Below are 17710 nucleotides of genomic sequence, written 5' to 3'. Positions count from 1 at the left end.
TCAGCTGTTAGATCAAGGCACCTTTTTAAAAAAACTCATTCCATCAGAAAATCGTTACGATGGATTTTGGAAAAAATTGATTTTGAGTCTATTGAAGTATGGAGGCATGGAAACATTTCTCAATTGTGGACTGTATCAGAATCATAGCTTTATTGCTGAAAGAAGTAAAACTGTCAACGTTAAATGTGTGCGGAAAAATGTATGGCCATAGTGAGCTCATTCAGGAAATATGATCGAACAGGAAGAAAACGGAATCGGTGTGATAAGTAGAACTTACTACATCGGTAGGAGGGAAAGGTTTTGATGATATGACTACTGAAGCCTTCGTGGGTAGCAAAGTTGATGAATCGCCCTTCTCTCCACAACGGATAGAAAAAACCCGAGTTGAATCCCGTCGATGAAGGGAAGAATTTTTATTGGTCTTTTTCGCAACGTGGCTAAGGTTAGTTGGAGCCAGGGTAGCATGTTTTTTTTTCTCCCAGAAACTCAGTTTTTCTGTTTCCAGCAAAACAGAAAATTGACCTCAGGACACATGCAATTTATAGACAATATACACAGAGTAACGTGGCCTTAGTTGCCGATGCTCCAAAAACAATAAAAAATAATAAAAAAGATATGATTACTGAAGACATTCAAGAATCACTGGTAGAAAAAGAAGCCGGCATAGCGGATTTGGTGCAAGTGGCATTGGAGGTAAAATCAAATCAATTCAGAGGATGATAGCACAGATGAAAATTCTAAACTTTCAAATTTTACACTAAACAGTACGGGAAGGCATATAGTTAGCCGAGCAATTAGAATATTATTTTTTGAATGCAGATTCTTGAATGAAAGGAGTCCCAAGTTCAAAAGGGAGCTTTAAAAATGCTTAGTTCCATATGATGAAATTCACAAAGATTTATCGATTTAAAAAAGCAGTAAACCCAGATTACTGCTTTTTTATCTTGTTAAAAATATTTTGTTAACGAAATAGTGCATTTTCGTTAGCTTTTGAACGTAACCCCCTTTTTGTACTTTTTCTTAGTCCAGTATAACATGGTTTTGCATAACACGACATTTTATAGGACCCTAATAACTGTGTTATACGAGGGTTACTTGTATAGTAAATAAATATTTACTATATATTTGTAATTTTTAAACATGAGCTGCTTTCTCTGTACTTTATTTCTATTTGCATTTTATTATACAGTTATTATTTATTATTATTTCTTTTTTATCTCGGGTAATACAAAAGTTAATAATTGTATTTTATTTTTATTTATTATTTTATTTTTAATTATTTTATTTTTATTTATTATTGACTAACCTTTTAGTCAGTAATAAATAAAATTTGTATTATATATCACTCTGGAAGTTACCATCTTTGACAGTTATTATGAATTTACACTTAAAGCTGTTTTGTTCTTAGGCTTTATAAATGAAGTGAAATCTTTCTTATTTTATTATTTTTTAAAGGCAACAGTTTTTTATAGGTAGTAGAAAATTTTTTCAAGGCACTGTCATGTCAAACAAAGTAAAAAAATTTATAGCATGCTTTCTGAAACCAAGTGTGCTGCACCTTCTTTTAGAACTTTATTAAATAGTTTAATTATTATTTTTTTTTGTTTTTTACTGTGAAGCTGCATATGAGAAATAAGTTTATAACTAACATATAATGTAAGGACGTCATTACCTAGTAATAACAAACAAAAAAAAGTATTGTACTTCTCATACTGTTTAAATTTACCAAAATGGGATTGTCAACTCCTATGCTGAAGGTTGTTTATCTAGTTACCCACAGATGGAGGGGCAGTATTTCCCAGAATGGTCTGTTTAGGGTTTTGGCTAATTATTTGAAGGCTAATTATTGAAGGCTATCTGTTTAGACTAATTATTTGAAGTGCAAGTGTGCACTTCAAATAATTAGCATATTGTGTTGCGATCTGCTACACAATAAGAAATATGATGCCTAGGATGTTTTTTTTTTGTTTGTTTAGTAGCTACATATTGAAAAATAATATAAAAATTAATCTACAAGTGGTATGAAAGTATTATTTCTATAAGTGAGTACTAGAATTCTCCATTCATTTGATAGGGAACAAAAAACAAAACTAACTGGAATTGTTATATTTTATTCCTGATTAACTTGGATGTTTTTTCCCCCCCAGATGTATTTCCATTCAGGTGTAGATGCCATAATATTGTTTAAAGAATGGACTGTCTCTTCTAGTGGAGGTGAGTACTAATCAAAAATTTACATATTGTTGAATCAGTTTTAGAATAGATGAAAATTAGCATTAGTTGAGGCATATGATGCAAGAAAGTAAGCTTATAGAGCATCAGCCAAAAAAAAAAAAAAAAAAAAAACCTTCCTATTTCACCCATCTGGTCACTCCAAATGTTTGTCTGTCTAATTCAGCCTTAAATTTATTTAAGCTATCAACTTCCACAACAACAGATGATAGAAGTCTGAGGATAAATGGGCCTGTTGTACTGGAATCCATAGTGATATGAAATAATGATAACATATATGTATATACAGTAAAAATATCTTTAATTATAAATAAATACTTTGGAACTTTCAAGGCTGAATGCCTTGAAAGTGCCTCTTTATCAACAAATAGAATGGAAACTTTAGAGATAAAAATTATTTTAACGGACACAGAGTTGTGCTTGTGAGGGCACGCGGTAGGCCATTCAACCATTGAACTGGTGGAGCAATATGGCCTTAGTTGCTAATGCTCCTAAAAACCAAATAACAACATTGAACAGGTGTTCATTGTTGCTGCTGTACGTGCGTAGTTTTGTCTCCAGTGCTTATCTAGACTAAAAACAGTTGCCTCTAAGATGGGGTGTAGTCTCATGCCTTTTCAGCGGTTCATGGCTCTCGAATTACACAATATATTAAGTGACTCTAACCAGAGGCGGTGACGAAAGTGTTGGGACTGGTCAATTACTTCATAGTCCCGCTTGGGATTGAGGTTGTGGTGGGTCAACCAGAAGTGTTCCACGATTGCTGACTGGTCAGACTCAGCAAGGCAAATCAATCTGTCGTGTTCTGCGAGGTGGTCTTGAAGACATCTCGAGGTCTCTCCTATGCAGCAGCTGTCACAATCTTTGCAGGCTATGTGGTATACTACACTGTGTAAGAGAGGGGTGACCAAAGTCTTTACATTAGAAACTAGAGAACGTAAGTTTCTACCAGGCATGCATTTTATGTGGTATTCTTGGAGGATTTTTGAGGTCTGGCCCAACATGTCTGGATAGTAGGGAATGTAGGCGGTAGGCACATTGTCCTGAGTTGATGGCGGTCTCGGGTAGACTGTGAGCTCCTGCACTTGTAATAAGCGCTTGTCCAATATGTGGGTTGGGTAACCACAATTGATCAAGTCTGACCACACTCTGGAAATCTCATTGCACCTAGCTTCATCTGTGCTGGAGTGGCTCCGGCACTAGGTGCAACGAGATTTCCAGAGTGTGGTCTGTAATTAAGTCACAAAGGAGATTAGGCAGACAAAAGCAGTTTATGAGAAATCCTTGGCAAAGGATGCAAAGAAAAACAACAAAGAGTTCTTTATTTATGTGAACCCTAGAAGGAAAGGGATGAATCAGATTGGACCACTTAACATAGATGGGTTGACTATTGATGATCATGCTCAGGAAGCCGATAAACTGAATGAGTATTTTGCATCTACATTCACACACGAGGAGTTATTCAATGAGGGGAGTGCCAGACGTTTATCAAACTCTAACAGGGAGCTAAGTGATTTTGTAATAACTGAGAGCAAAGTGGAGGAGAAATTGTCGAAGTTAAACATAAAAAAGGCACCTGGGGTGGATGGGATCTGTACAGTTATATTAAAGGAGGGAGCAAAGGAAGTAAGCAAACCCTTAGCCATAATTATGTGAGCTTCCTTGGACTCAGAGGAGGTCCCCATGGACTGAAGGTGTGCAAATGTATCACCAATTCACAAAGGGGGTTCAAAAGGTGACACAAGTAACTATAGACCTGTTAGTTTAACTTGTATTCTATTACTTGTACTATTACAGGCCTGCAGTAATAGTTACGACACATCATGGGTTTGTTAAAGGGAGGTCTTGTCTGACCAATTTGATTGGATACTATGATGTGGTCACAAAGGAACTGAATACCAAAAATAATTTTGATATCCTATACTTGGATTTTAGGAAAGCTTTTGATACTGTTGCACATGGAAGACTGCTGTACAGATTGGAGAGATATGGCATGAAGGGTAAGTTGCTACAATGGATAAAGGGATGGTTGAGTGGGAGACGATAAAGTGTGGTAATCAATGGACACTGCTCTTCGTGGACTAATGTTATTAGTGGAGTCCCTCAAGGTTCAGTGTTGGGTCCATTGTTGTTTTCTGCATTTATAAATGATATTGGTGATGGTATATCAGGCTTAATGTTCAAGTTGGCAGATGATACAAAGGTTAGCAAGGTTGTTAACAATAGTAAAGACAGTATGCTACTCTAACTGGATCTAGATAAGTTGTGCAAATGGGCTTCAGAAGTCGCAACTGAAGTTTAACATTGACAAATGCAAAGTACTGCATATGAGTAGCAATAACCAAAGAGAAACGTACCAACTGTGTGGTACTACACTCAGGGAGGTGGAAAGTGAAAAAGACCTGGGGGTAATTGTGCAGTCAAATATGAAGTTTGCTGAGCAGTGCAGATGGGCTGCCAGGATAGGTCATTGGGTCTTGTCAATGATATATAGGAATTTTGCTAGCAGGGACAGGGAGGTGATTATCCTGTTATACAAGGTAATGATCAGGCCACACTTAGAGTACTGTGTACAGGTCTGGAGGCTTCATTTTAGGAAGGATGTAGAGTTGCTAGAACGAGTAAAAAGAAGAGCAACAAGATTGGTTGGGGGGGACAGGGGGTGGTCATACCAAGAAAGGCTTAAGTTCTTCAAATTGCAGTGCCTGGAGAGGCACCTGCGAGGTGGATTGAGGTGTATAAAGCCTTGAATGGGTTTAGCAAATTGAATGCTGATGGGATTCTTCCTCTTGCTCAGATTAAGAACATGAGGGGGCACAGATTCAAATTGAGGAAAGACAGTTGTAGAAGAAATGTGCGGAAATTTGCCTTTAGTCAGCAGGTAGTTGATTGGTGGAGCAGACTTCCATCTTTCGTTGTGGAAGTTGATAGCCTAAATAAATTTAAGGCTGAGCTGGACAGGCATTTGGAACAAATGGAGGGGTGAAGTGGGAGTTTTTTTTTTTTTTTTTGGCTGATGTTGCATAAGCTTGCTTTCTTGCATTGTATGCCTATGCTAAATGCAGAAGTATGTTCAATTAAGGAGGGCAATGCCTACTTATTTTCTGAGTAATAATAAAATCAAACTTAAACTCCGATTTACCATTGGAACAGTTCGCACATAGGCATATTACATATATAAAAATAGCGAAATGCTTAAAGTGCGGTACTCACCTTAAATATAATCTGCAATAGTTTTATGAAAAGACTGATGGCTAAATATAAGGTGGAATGGTTAAGTAATGCATTATGGTGGGATGAGATTTAATTTAATGGAATTTTAAAATAAGCGCAGGGAAGCAGAAATGCACTACTCCGTCCTTGGTTGTCATAAAGTAGAAAATAGTTAATCTGGAACTTAAAAGAATTGATATTGCCAATAGTCGTGACGACAGACTTTCCTTAAGTTATAATGTCTTCAGTTGGTGGTGTTAAATGAGAAGCAATGCGTGCTGTATTTTAAGGAATTTGTTATACTCTCGTGATGCTCTTTGGGACACGTGGTAATCTCAGAAGTAAGAGATTCCAAGCCGAGGAAAGGTGAAAGGGAAGTTTTGCGTTTAGGATGTTGAGATTAGTGTTGTGTCGAAACCATTCGATAATGAGGGCTTCGTATTGAAGAATTTTGTGGCAGGTTTTAAGTCTTATAATGGTGATAGCAGAGTCAATTAAAGGAGTGTGATTGTGGGTTTGGGCATGAATTGTGAGATCTGTACTAGCTTGTCCCGATCTAAGACTATTATAGTGGTAGTACGCGCGAGTGTTGGAGGTTTTGGTAGAACCAAACTTGGTAGTAGTACTACCAATATCACAGTTTGGTTGACATTTAATCAAGTAAATTATATTGTTCAAATCGTTGGTTGGGTATTTGTTTGTATCTTTGTAAGTGTTAAATAAGGATCCAAGTTTATTATAAACTGAAAAAATAAGGGAGATATCAGTACCTGTAAACACACGGCAAAATTGTCCGGAAAGTTCATTATGGTATGGAATGATGATGCGCATATTTGCGTTGGTGGTGGGTTTTGGTGGATTGTTAATTTTACTTTTGGCGGTGGAAATAGTATGTGGAGTGAGTTGGGTTGGGTAGTTCCTAGCTGTAAATTTTTCTGTGAGGTATTGAAGTTCATTGGTTAAGTCATTTTGTGAGGTGCTATATTTGAGGGCATTATGTATTTGGTTGTATAAAACCGCTTTTTTTGTGCAGAGGGGGTGGTGCGAAGCAAAATGTAGGTATTTGCCTGTAGGTATATAGCACCTCACAAAATGACTTAACCAATGAACTTCAATACCTCACAGAAAAATTTACAGCTAGGAACTACCCAACCCAACTCATTCAACATACTATTTCCACTGCCAAAAGTAAAATTAACAATCCACCAAAACCCACCACCAACTCAAATATGCGCATCATCATCCCATACCATAATGAACTTGCCGGACAATTTCGCCATGTGTTTACAGGTACTGATATCTCCTTTATTTTTTCAGCTTATAATAAACTCGGAACCTTATTTAACACTTACAAACACACGAATATCCAACCAACGATTTGACCAATATAATTTACTTGATTAAATGTCAACCAAACTGTTATGCCTGTTATATTGGTAGTACTACTACCAAGTTTGGTTCTACCAAAACCTCCAACACTTGCGCGTACTACCACTATAATAGTCTTAGATCGGGACAAGCTAGTACAGATCTCACAATTCATGCCCAAACCCACAATCACACTCCTTTAATTGACTCCGCTATCACCATTATAAGACTTAAAACCAGCCACAAAATTCTTCAATAAGAAGCCCTTATTATCGAATGGTTTCGACACAACACTAATCTCAACATCCTAAATGCAAAACTTCCCTTTCACCTTTCCTCGGCTTGGAATCTCTCACATCCGAGATTCTCACGTGTTCCAAAGAGCATCACGAGAGTATAGAAAATTCCTTAAAATACAGCACGCGTTGCTTCTCATTTAACACCCAACTGAAGACATAACTTAACGAAAGTCTGTCGTCACGACTATTGGCAATATCAATTCTTTTATGTTCCAGATTAACTATTTTCTACTTTATGACAACCAAAGATGGAGTAGTGCACTTCTGCTTCCGTGCGCTTATTTTAAAATTCCGTTAAATTAAATCTCATCCCACCTTAATGCATTAACTTAACCATTCCACCTTATATTTAGCCATCAGTCTTTTCATAAAACTATTGCAGATTATATTCAAGGTGAGTACTGCACTTTAAGCATTTAGCTATTTTTATATTTAGTCTATTATCATGGTACTATAAGAATTCTATAACTTTATACTTGGCATATTACATATTTAAACACTCTTGTAAGTTATTGAGGATCCTTATACCATGTTGTCCCCAAAAAAGAAGCACCATCTATATTTGCAATGTTTGGATTTTATAAGGAATATCCATTGATATTTTGCTGAACAGCAGGCAGGCATTGCAATATGATTAGTTTTCGAATTCACAACTGACAATATTTCCTTAAGAAGTGGTGCTTGTGGGTTCCCTGTCTTTATCTCATTTCATTTGTTATGGATGAGGCATTCTTCCTTTCATGGGTGTGAGGATGCATCTCCTTGGCCAGTGAGCACTATGCCATGTTACTCAGGTAGCACTTTTCAAGATAATTTCATGTTTTTTGTATTGTTGTTGGATACTTTATGCAACTAACGAAGTGTAAGCACAGTCAACTATTATAACTGTGATAATGATAAATAAGAGCAAACTTCAGATGGCATGATTTCATTGATTATAAGGACCTTAATTTAAAGAATTGTAATTGAATTCTTCAATTAGTAGTTTGAAGAATTCAATAATTCTATATCCGATTTTCCCAGGATGGATTCTGCCTCCAGACCTTCAACATCTTTTCTTTTTCCTTTCAAGATGCGTAAGTGTTTATAAATTAAATATGTAATTAGTTCAATGTAAATCATGTTATTACTTCTATGCATTGTAAGGACTGTAATTCTTTTCCTTGACTGCTGTACACTGCAAATGGGTTAACTGTTGTGTATACTTTGATTGAAATAAATAAATTTGTTAAATGTTAATAAATTACAATAAACAGTAACAGAAAATGCCAGAATATCAATGGATGTCCTGCAGTGAAAAAATACTTTTTCAATGGAACAAATTATTATAATGAGGCAGTCTTTATCAATTTACATGACATTTTGATTATGGAAAAATTAAATCAACTTCTCACACATAATAACAAAGATTATTAAGTCCTGTTTTCTAATGTTGCCATATAGCAGAGAGAAAAATAGTAGGCAGTTGATGTCACTCACTAGGTCCTCTCTTCCTTGTCATTAGCACAGATTGGGAACCCAGTTGAGTAATCTTGAGTTGTCTGTTATTTTTCTCCCTACATTTGTTTGATGATGTTGATGAGGTGCATTGTATTAATGGTTATAATGGTGGCAAAGAAACCTTGGTTATGTGAAATTAAATATATTGCTTCTGCCAGTGTTACTTCTGTCAGTAACTTACTGTGAAGCATATATTTTTCTAGGTGTACCCAGATTGGGTACACCTAGAAAAATATATTCTCTTTTCTCTCAGCTGTTTTGAAATAACTACAAAGTGGTCACCAGCCCACAGAAGCTCTGTGTGACCATCTATATAGCTGTAATTGACAAGCAGTTCTTTGCTAAGTTACAAAGTTTATTGAATAAGAGATGTGTGGCCTTGGAGAAATTACAAGATATTTGTAGGACTACCTTGTCCTTTCATCTGTTTTGTGTCCAGTTGGATTTACACTGCATTAATAATGCAATGGTCCTAATTCTCACAGCAGAACAAACTTGCCTTTGCAACGAGTTACCTTGTTATTGCACTACTTCCAAACAGATGGCCTTTCTGAAAGGTTAATCTGCCATTTGTTTAAAAGATGAGACCACTATGATAGTATTTTTCTGGCTAACAGGTCCATCATCAGATAGCTGCTGGATTCTAGTGACAACACTTGGGCAAAACAAACAGTTTTAGTTATATCATTACTTTCTAAAATCTCTGTATACTGCATCACATAGCAGCCCAATCAAACACCTTTACAATTATCTGTTTTGCCTGTGTATTACCAGTGGGATCAACTGATGATGTTACGAACGTTGAATTCTAAGTGGGGATTTAATCTTGGCGGCTACTAGGCTTTTCATACCAACTAAGAAATACTGTTCGAGGTTTAGGCCTAAATGGATGTCAGATGAATTAATGAGGCTTGTAGCAGAGAAGAAAAATGTATAGTATGCATATAAATTATCAATTTAACCAGAAGCCTCTGGTACATATAAAATAGTCTGTAATCAAGTCATAAAGGAGGTTAGGCAGGCGAAAGCAGATTACGAGAATAATTTTATAAAAGTAAACCTTTGCAAAAAAACCATGTGGCATTATATTACAGAATTTAAACACATCTTGGGGTCTAAATATGGATAACATAACTCCAAATGAAAGCATGGTTACACTGCCATGGCAAATACCCTTGGAAAATATTGATAAACATTTCTAACAATGGGCAAAACTTAACCTTCAAAATTGCAGTATTAAGCAGATTCATACGGCTCACTCCTTTCAGTTCTCTTGTTACACTCAAATTTACACAGATGGCTCCAAGACAGATGCTAAAGTTGGTGCAGCTGCATTACTGCCAAATTTAACAATATCTCATCAGCTTCCTTTGGAGTGCAGTAATTACACCACAGAACTGTAAACTATCCTCATGGCATTAAAGAATGTAAAGCAGTCTTCATACCCTGAAACCATAATCTATACAGACTCCTTAAGTGCTGTATCTGCTGTTCAGTGTAAACTTCCTTCAAGTCACCCCTGTTTACAACAAATTCAAATATATTTAGTGCAACTTCGTACAAACAAGCAAAAAATAATCTTCTGTTGGATTCCTGGACATTCTGGAATCACAGGCAACGAAAAAGCAGATTTTTCCGCCAAGAATGAGAGTCTCACAATATCAGACATTCATATACCCTTACACTAATTGCAAACATGTCATACAAAGTGCCGGAAGAAAAAAATAGCTGTTCATTTGGGTGGAGAACAAAACCAATAATTTGTTTGAAATTAAAAATGATCACAAGCTGTGGCCATCAAGCCTCAGAGGCAATAGGAAAGAAGAAGTTGTACTTTCTAGATTGCGGATTGAGCATACTCACCTAATTCACAGTTGCTCACACGGAACGATCCTCCTCTATGCAGCAACTGCCAAACTCAACTCACAGTAAAATATAAATGATTTCTTTACCTTCCTGAGAACAATAAACAAATTCCATCTAATCTAAATCCAAGTTAATCTGTTTATCAAGCCTGTACCAAATAATATTGTAATAGGAGTTATGGCCTTAGTAGCCCTTGCACCAATAAATAAAATCAACAACAACCACCTTAACTGCAAAATTTAAAAATTACTTTTTTGTTCTCCCGGCAAAGATGCAGCTTCCCAAAGGGCTGGGCCTCACAGTTTGGAAACTATTTTTGATGGCAGTAATTTTCTATAAGCTTATGATTGGTCTATAGAATAATTTCTTGATTACAGATGCTTACTATTTGGAATGCAAAAAACATATGTAGATACAATTCAGACATCTCCCCCCATCAAAATTGGAATTAACAACAAAATATAGATTTAATAAATGTGGCGGTAATTATATATATCTTATTTTTAAAGGTGTTATGAAAATGATTGTGGATGATTTTACATTTTTTATTTTTTGATGATTTATATTTGGAAAAATTTAGCCTAATTTGAGCCTTTTTTTTACAGTATCTAACTTATCTGCATGAAATATCTTTCCAAAATAATTTAAATTATAAAATAAATTTTTAAAATTTTATTAAAAATATATTTTATTTTCAGGTATGGTTGGTTCTATGATTGGTATTTTTATTCTTGCTATGCTTTATGAAGGTTTGAAATTTTTTCGTGAGTACCTCTTCAAAAAATACTTTTCATCATTACAACATTCATCTGTATCTGTGATGGGAGATGATGGGAAGACTGTGACTGAAGTATATCGAATTGCAAGGTAAATATAATTTAGCATAGCAAAATGTGAGGCAGTTTACTTCTAAAGTTGGTTACATATTAGCATTAGCATTAGCATTAGTAGAGGCATTTGATGCAAGAAAGCAAGCTTATGCAGCATCAGCCAAAAAAAAAAAAAAAAAAAACCCACTTCCACTTCACCCCTCTGTTCGTTCAAAATACCTGTCCAGCTGAGCCTTAAACTTATTTAGGCTATCAACTTCCACGACAAGGGATGGAAGTCTGTTCCACCCACCAACCACCCGCTGGCTAAAGGCAAATTTCCGCACATCTATCCTACATCTGTCTTTCCTCAATTTGAATTTATGCCCTCTCAGGTGATTTTTCTGAGCTAGAGGAAGAATCCCATCAGCATTGAGCATGCTCAAACCATTCAAGGCTTTGTACACCTCTATCAGATCACCCCGCTGGTACCTAGTTTCCAGACACTGTAATTTGCAAAACTTAAGCCTTTCTTCGTAAGAGAACCCCTTTGTCCCATTCACCAATCTAGTTGCCCTTCTCTGTACTCGTTCCAGCAGCTCTACATCCTTCCTGAAATGAGGCCTCCAGGCCTGTATACAGTACTCTAGGTGTGGCCTGACCATTGCCTTATACAAGGGAATAATCACCTCCTTATCCCTGCTAGAAAAATTCCTATATATCATTGACAATACACCATGAGCTACTCTTGCAGCTCGTCTGCACTGCTCAGAGAACTTCATATCTGCCTGCACCACCACCCCCAGGTCCCTTTCATTCTCTACCACTGTCAGTGTAGTACCACAGAGTTGATACGTTGCTCTGGGGTTGCTGTTTCCCATATGTAGTACTTTACATTTGTCAATGTTAAACTTCATTTGCCACCTCGAAGCCCATCTGCTCAACCTTTCCAAATCCTGTTGCAGCAGCATAGTGTCAGTAGTGTCCTTGACAACCCTGCCAACCTTCGTATCGTCTGCAAACTTGGACATTAAGCCTGATATACCATCATCAATATCATTTATAAATACAGAAAACAATAAAGGCCCCAATACTGAACCCTGAGGGACTCCACTAATAACATTAGTCCACGATGAGCAGTGTCCATTGATTACCACTCTCTGTCTTCTCCCCCTCAACCACCCCTTTATCCATAGCAGCAACTTGCCTCCAATGCCACACTGCTCCAATTTGTGCAGCAGTCTTCCATGTGCAACAGTATCAAAAGCCTTTCTAAGATCCAAGTATATAATATCAAAGTTATTCCCTGCATCCAGTTCTTTTGTGACTGCATCATAGTATCCAATCAAATTGGTCAGGCAAGACTTCCCCTTAACAAAACCATGCTGTGTCCTAGCTATAACTGAAGTCTTGTCTAGATGATCCTGCAGTGCTTCTTTCACCAGTGCCTCCATTAATTTTCCGGGAACAGAAGTTAAACTCACAGGTCTATAATTACTTGTGTCAGCCTTTGATCCCCCTTTGTGAATTGGGGTCACATTTGCACATCTCCAGTCAATGGGTACCTCCCCTGAGTCCAAGGAAGCTCTCATAATTATGGCTAAGGGTTTGCTTACCTCCTTTGCTGCCTCCTTTAATATAACTGGATAGATCCCATCCACCCCAGGTGCCTTTCTTGTGTTTATCTTCAACATTTTCTCCTCCACTTTGCTCTCAGTTATTACAAGATTCTCTAGCTTACTGCTAGAGTTGAATACACCTCTGGCATTCCCCTCGCTGAATAACTCCTCATGTGTGAATGTCGATGCAAAATATTCATTTAGTTTGTTAGCTACCCGAGCAGGGTCATCAACAGTTGACCCATCGATCTCAAGTGGACCAATCTGATTCATCCCCTTCCTTCTAGAGTTTACATAAGTAAAGAACTCTTTGCTGTTTTTCTTCGCATCCCTTGCCAAGGATCTCTCGTAATCTGCCTTCGCCTGCCTAACCTCCTTTGTAACTTGGTTACAGATCAACTTGTATCTATCATAGGCTTCCATGTCACCCATTAATTTATATGTATCCCATGCATTTTTCTTCTCTGCCACATGTCTCATTAGTTCATCTGACAACCATTTAGGCCTAAACCTTGAACAATATTTCTTAGTTGGTATGTAAAGCCTAGTAGCTTCCACAATAAGTTCTTTGAATGCTTCCCATTTTGAATTTGCTGTTGGCAATATCATCAGTTGATCCCACTGTATAGAATTTAAATACTGTCTCAGTCCATTGTAGTCGCCTTTACGAAAGCAATACCCCTTCCCTTTACCCCTAATGGTAGTTACCTCTTTGAGTAACTCCCACTTCAGCACACTGTGATCACTGCCACCAAGTGGTTCATTTATCTGCAGATTCTTAATGCATGAAGAATCACTACTGATAATCAAATCAAGAGTATTACTCCCTCTAGTTGCCTCCCGAACATGCTGATGTAGAAAACAATCATCCAATAAATCCACAAAAGCCTTGCTACTGTGTGAGTGACCAGCCCCCAAATTCCAGTCAATATCTGGGAAATTAAAATCCCCCATTATAAGACTCTCTGATTTACTGGCCCACTCTATTTCTCCGAACAGTTTCTTATTATACTCATCAGAGTCATTAGGCCTATAGCACACTCCTACTCTCAATTTTGATCTCCCAATGCTTATGTCACACCAAACTGACTCGACACTGCACTGTCCAGCGATGTCGACTGGCTTCACTTCCTTGGATTTTATGTGTTTTTTAACTAATAGCATAACCCCTCCTCCCTTCCTATCCTGTCTATCCTTTCTGTAGACATTGTACTCCCCAAATTCCAGTTCTGCATTTCTTATATCTGTGTGACACCACGTCTCTGAAATCCCCACAATATCTGCCTTTGATGTTTTGAGCAATACCTCAAATTCATCAAATTTATTTACTAAACTCCTAGCATTGGTGTACACACAAGTATACATGCACCTGTTCTTTTTCTTAGCTACCCTAACACAACCCATGTGTTTACTTGTACCCCAATGATTCCCAGCAGTCTCTGAAATATCCTGCATCTTATTTTCCAGGCTGCGGCTCATTCCAATAGAAGCAGTGCAAGAATCACTTTCACCTCTGCCAGTGGCTACTGTTAATCTATTAGTCCTTGTATCCCCCCAATCTAGCAGTTTTCCGACCCACCTAACATTGCCTCGATAGCATCAGCAAACATTCTTGCACCCTTTCTATTTAAGTGTATCCCATCCCTGTAGAAGATATTGCTTGCATAATCAGTAGCATGGTATCAAAGATTATAATAATCATCTTAAAATCTTCATTGTACTAAGTAAAATATATAAGAGCCTATCATAGCCAAAAGCCAAGGGATCAACAGTGAAGAAATTAGCTTAATTGTTTCTATAGGTGCATCTCGATTATCAAAATGTAAGCAAAAGCTAGTGAGTTGTAATCAATCACATACCAAATTAACTTAATGTGAAATTAAAGTGAAAATTAAAATAAAAAATTTAAATAATAAAACAATAAATAAAGTAATTTGCAACTGACTTGACTCCCTTTGACTGTTTTCTAGAACTTATGAACTGCTGTGTGGGCATCATTAAGAATCAAGTTTCTCTTATGATAAGCATTAACTGTTACCTGATGCAGCAAAAAATTGACAGCGGTTAACCCTTCTGAATCCCAAAAAGACACTTGCCATGATTTTGCCAGCTAAAAGTTATCTCTTGAATGTTTTTTGGGTGGTGGAGATCTTGTGTAGTGCTGTTCCATACTGGACCTCTTTAATTCTAGAGTAAAGTAGCGCACCCCCTGCCCTTTCTCATGAGAAGTCACTGTTTGCTGCAGAATTGTTTCCTTCCATTTCAGATGCATGATATTGTATCAAAAGGAGTTGAGGCAATTATTTGTGTGTTCTTCACAAAAGTGGGCCTATAATATGGTGATGTTTGACACCAGAAGGCACAATATGTTGATGTTGCTCTGAACATCTGCAGTTTCTTCTTTTCAAGAATCAGCTCCTTGATGCAACAGATTTTCACATTGATGATAGCTGTCATCTGTGCATGAACATATAAAGGAGATTAGCTACTTCTTCATGGTCTATTATATGGTCACTTCTCATTATTATGAGAATTTCAGCTAGTGTTGTTTACTCTTAATAGAAATTTTATAATGCAGCACTATTAGCATTAATAGAGGCATATGATGCAAGAAAGCAAGCTTACGCAGCATAAACCAAAAAAAACCCCTCCCATTTCACCCCTCCATTCATTCCAAATGCCTGTCCAGCTCAGCCTTAAATTTATTTAGGCTATCAACTTCCACAACAAAAGATGAAAGTCTGTTCCACCAATCAACTACCCACTGACTAAGGGCAAATTTCTGCACATCTATTCTATAATTGCCTTTCCTCAATTTGAATCTGTGCCCCCTCAGGTTCTTAATCTGAGCAAGAGGAAGAATCCCATCAGCATTCAGCTTGGTCAAACCATTCAACGCCTTATACACTTCAATCAGATCACCTCGCAAGTGCATACTCTCCAGGCACTGCAATTTGCAGAACTTAAGCCTTTCTTGGTAAGAGCACCCCTTTGTTCCCCTCGCCAATCTTGTTGCCCTTCTTTGTACTCATTCTAGCAACCCTACATCCTTCCTAAAATGAGGCCTCCAGACCTGTACACACTCTAGGTGTGACCTGACCATTGCCTTGTATAATGGAATAATCGCCTCCCTGCCCTGCTAGGGAAATTCCTATATATCATTGACAAGACTCCATTACCTACTCTGGCAGCCCGTCTGCACTTATCAGCTAACTTCATATTTGACTGCACAATTACCCCCAGGTCTTTTTCACTTTCCACTTCCCTGAGTGTAGTACCACGCAGTTGGTACGTTTCTCTTCAGTTATTGCTACCCATGTGCAGTACTTTGCATTTGTCAATGTTAAACTTCAGTTGTCACTTCTCAGCCCATTTGCCCAACCTCTAGATCCAGTTGGAGTAGTTTACTGTCATTAACAACCCTGCCAACCTTTGTAACATCTGCAAACTTGGACATTAAACTTGATATACCTTCATCAATATCATTGATAAATATACAAAACAACTATTGTTGCACTTGGAGCGACAAAGTCTGATGCCTTCTTGTATCACTTCTAATGTGCAGAGTGCAGAGCCATGTATTTGATCCTGAAAAACAATGTTCTCCACCTTCCACGATGAGTGTTTTTCATTCTCTTGCATATATCTTCTATTATGCATGTATATATCTTCCATAGAAGATATATATATATATATATATATATATATATATATATATATATATATATGTTTAGTGAAAGAGCAGGTGATAACTAAGTGCTTTGATAGCTGTCATAGCTGTCTCTGGTCCATGGTGCTAACCTGGTAGGGAAACATAATGGTTATATGCAAAAATGAAACATATATATATAAGGATAAATACTAAATAACTAAGTCGAGCCAATTGTAGTAAAGATAGATCAGATGCTACTAAGGTAGGAATCAATTCTTAGCTTCCTTCTTGCCTCACTCTTCCTTCATTTTTCATGAGATCCTTCACTACTAGCATAACATACTGTTGGCCTTTGGGCTATCTTGGTTTAAATTATAATATTTAATTTTAACATCTAACCTTTCGCCAGTAAGAGGGCGCTGGCACCATATACTATACCTATATATTTTAACACGTACGCCACAACGTGGTATTTTTCCCCGCGTCTCGTCTTTGTGGTAAGTTTTGCCTTACACGTTATACTACGCCGTAAGTAATCAGGAACTGGCCATTCCTTTCTTCTTCATGCAAGAAGATATTTTATTCATACTTTCCAAATTTTGGATGTTTAATTCTATTACAATACCAGGTTCTCTTACTAAAAGGGACGGGAAGTTACGCTCCCGGTATTTTCCGACGTAATTTGGCCTTACTACTCTTCCTTCACTTTATCTATTTGCTATCTGTTTCTACTTTTCATACCTCAAGAACTATTAGAGCAATTCGAGGGGGATTGAGGTACTATTACTTTTCTATCACTTAATATCCGTTCTCCTTATTTAGCAACAGCTGACTATCTTATGTCATCCAGTAACTTGTTATATAGTAGTATTGGTTCCATTCTATCACCATTTTTTGCTTTTCACTTTGATGTCGTCGTCTGGGCTATCAGTCGGGCTAAAGTCATCTAGCTTGTTAACCACCTTAATTCGTTCACCTCCCTAACTAATTATATGCTATCAACCACTATATTTAGTTTAATCTTAACTTAACTTAAATGTCACCTTACAGATATCCTTATGATATCCATGTATCATTGGTCAGGTATAACATGCAGATGACAACAGAAACTGATAGCTCGCCAAATGTAGGAGGACACATTGTAAGGGTTAG

General features: G+C 37.2%; 1 protein-coding gene across 1 annotated transcript in view; it reads left to right on the top strand.

The window, feature by feature from the left end:
* LOC150083839 (high affinity copper uptake protein 1-like) overlaps nt 1-17710 on the top strand; it is a 54496-nt gene that overhangs the window by 35539 nt on the left and 1247 nt on the right. Inside the window, exons 3-4 of the mRNA XM_090374897.1 lie at nt 2148-2214; nt 11177-11345. Coding sequence (XP_090231023.1) covers nt 2148-2214; nt 11177-11345 — 236 coding nt within the window. The remainder of the gene's footprint in view (nt 1-2147; nt 2215-11176; nt 11346-17710) is intronic.

This window comes from Mastigoproctus giganteus, chromosome 6, assembly GCF_048544385.1.
Source record: "Mastigoproctus giganteus isolate SK-2022 chromosome 6, ASM4854438v1, whole genome shotgun sequence".
Classification (NCBI taxonomy): Eukaryota; Metazoa; Arthropoda; class Arachnida; order Uropygi; family Thelyphonidae; genus Mastigoproctus; species Mastigoproctus giganteus.
Note: the sequence above shows the minus strand (reverse complement) of the source record. Positions and strands in the feature narration are given on the sequence as shown.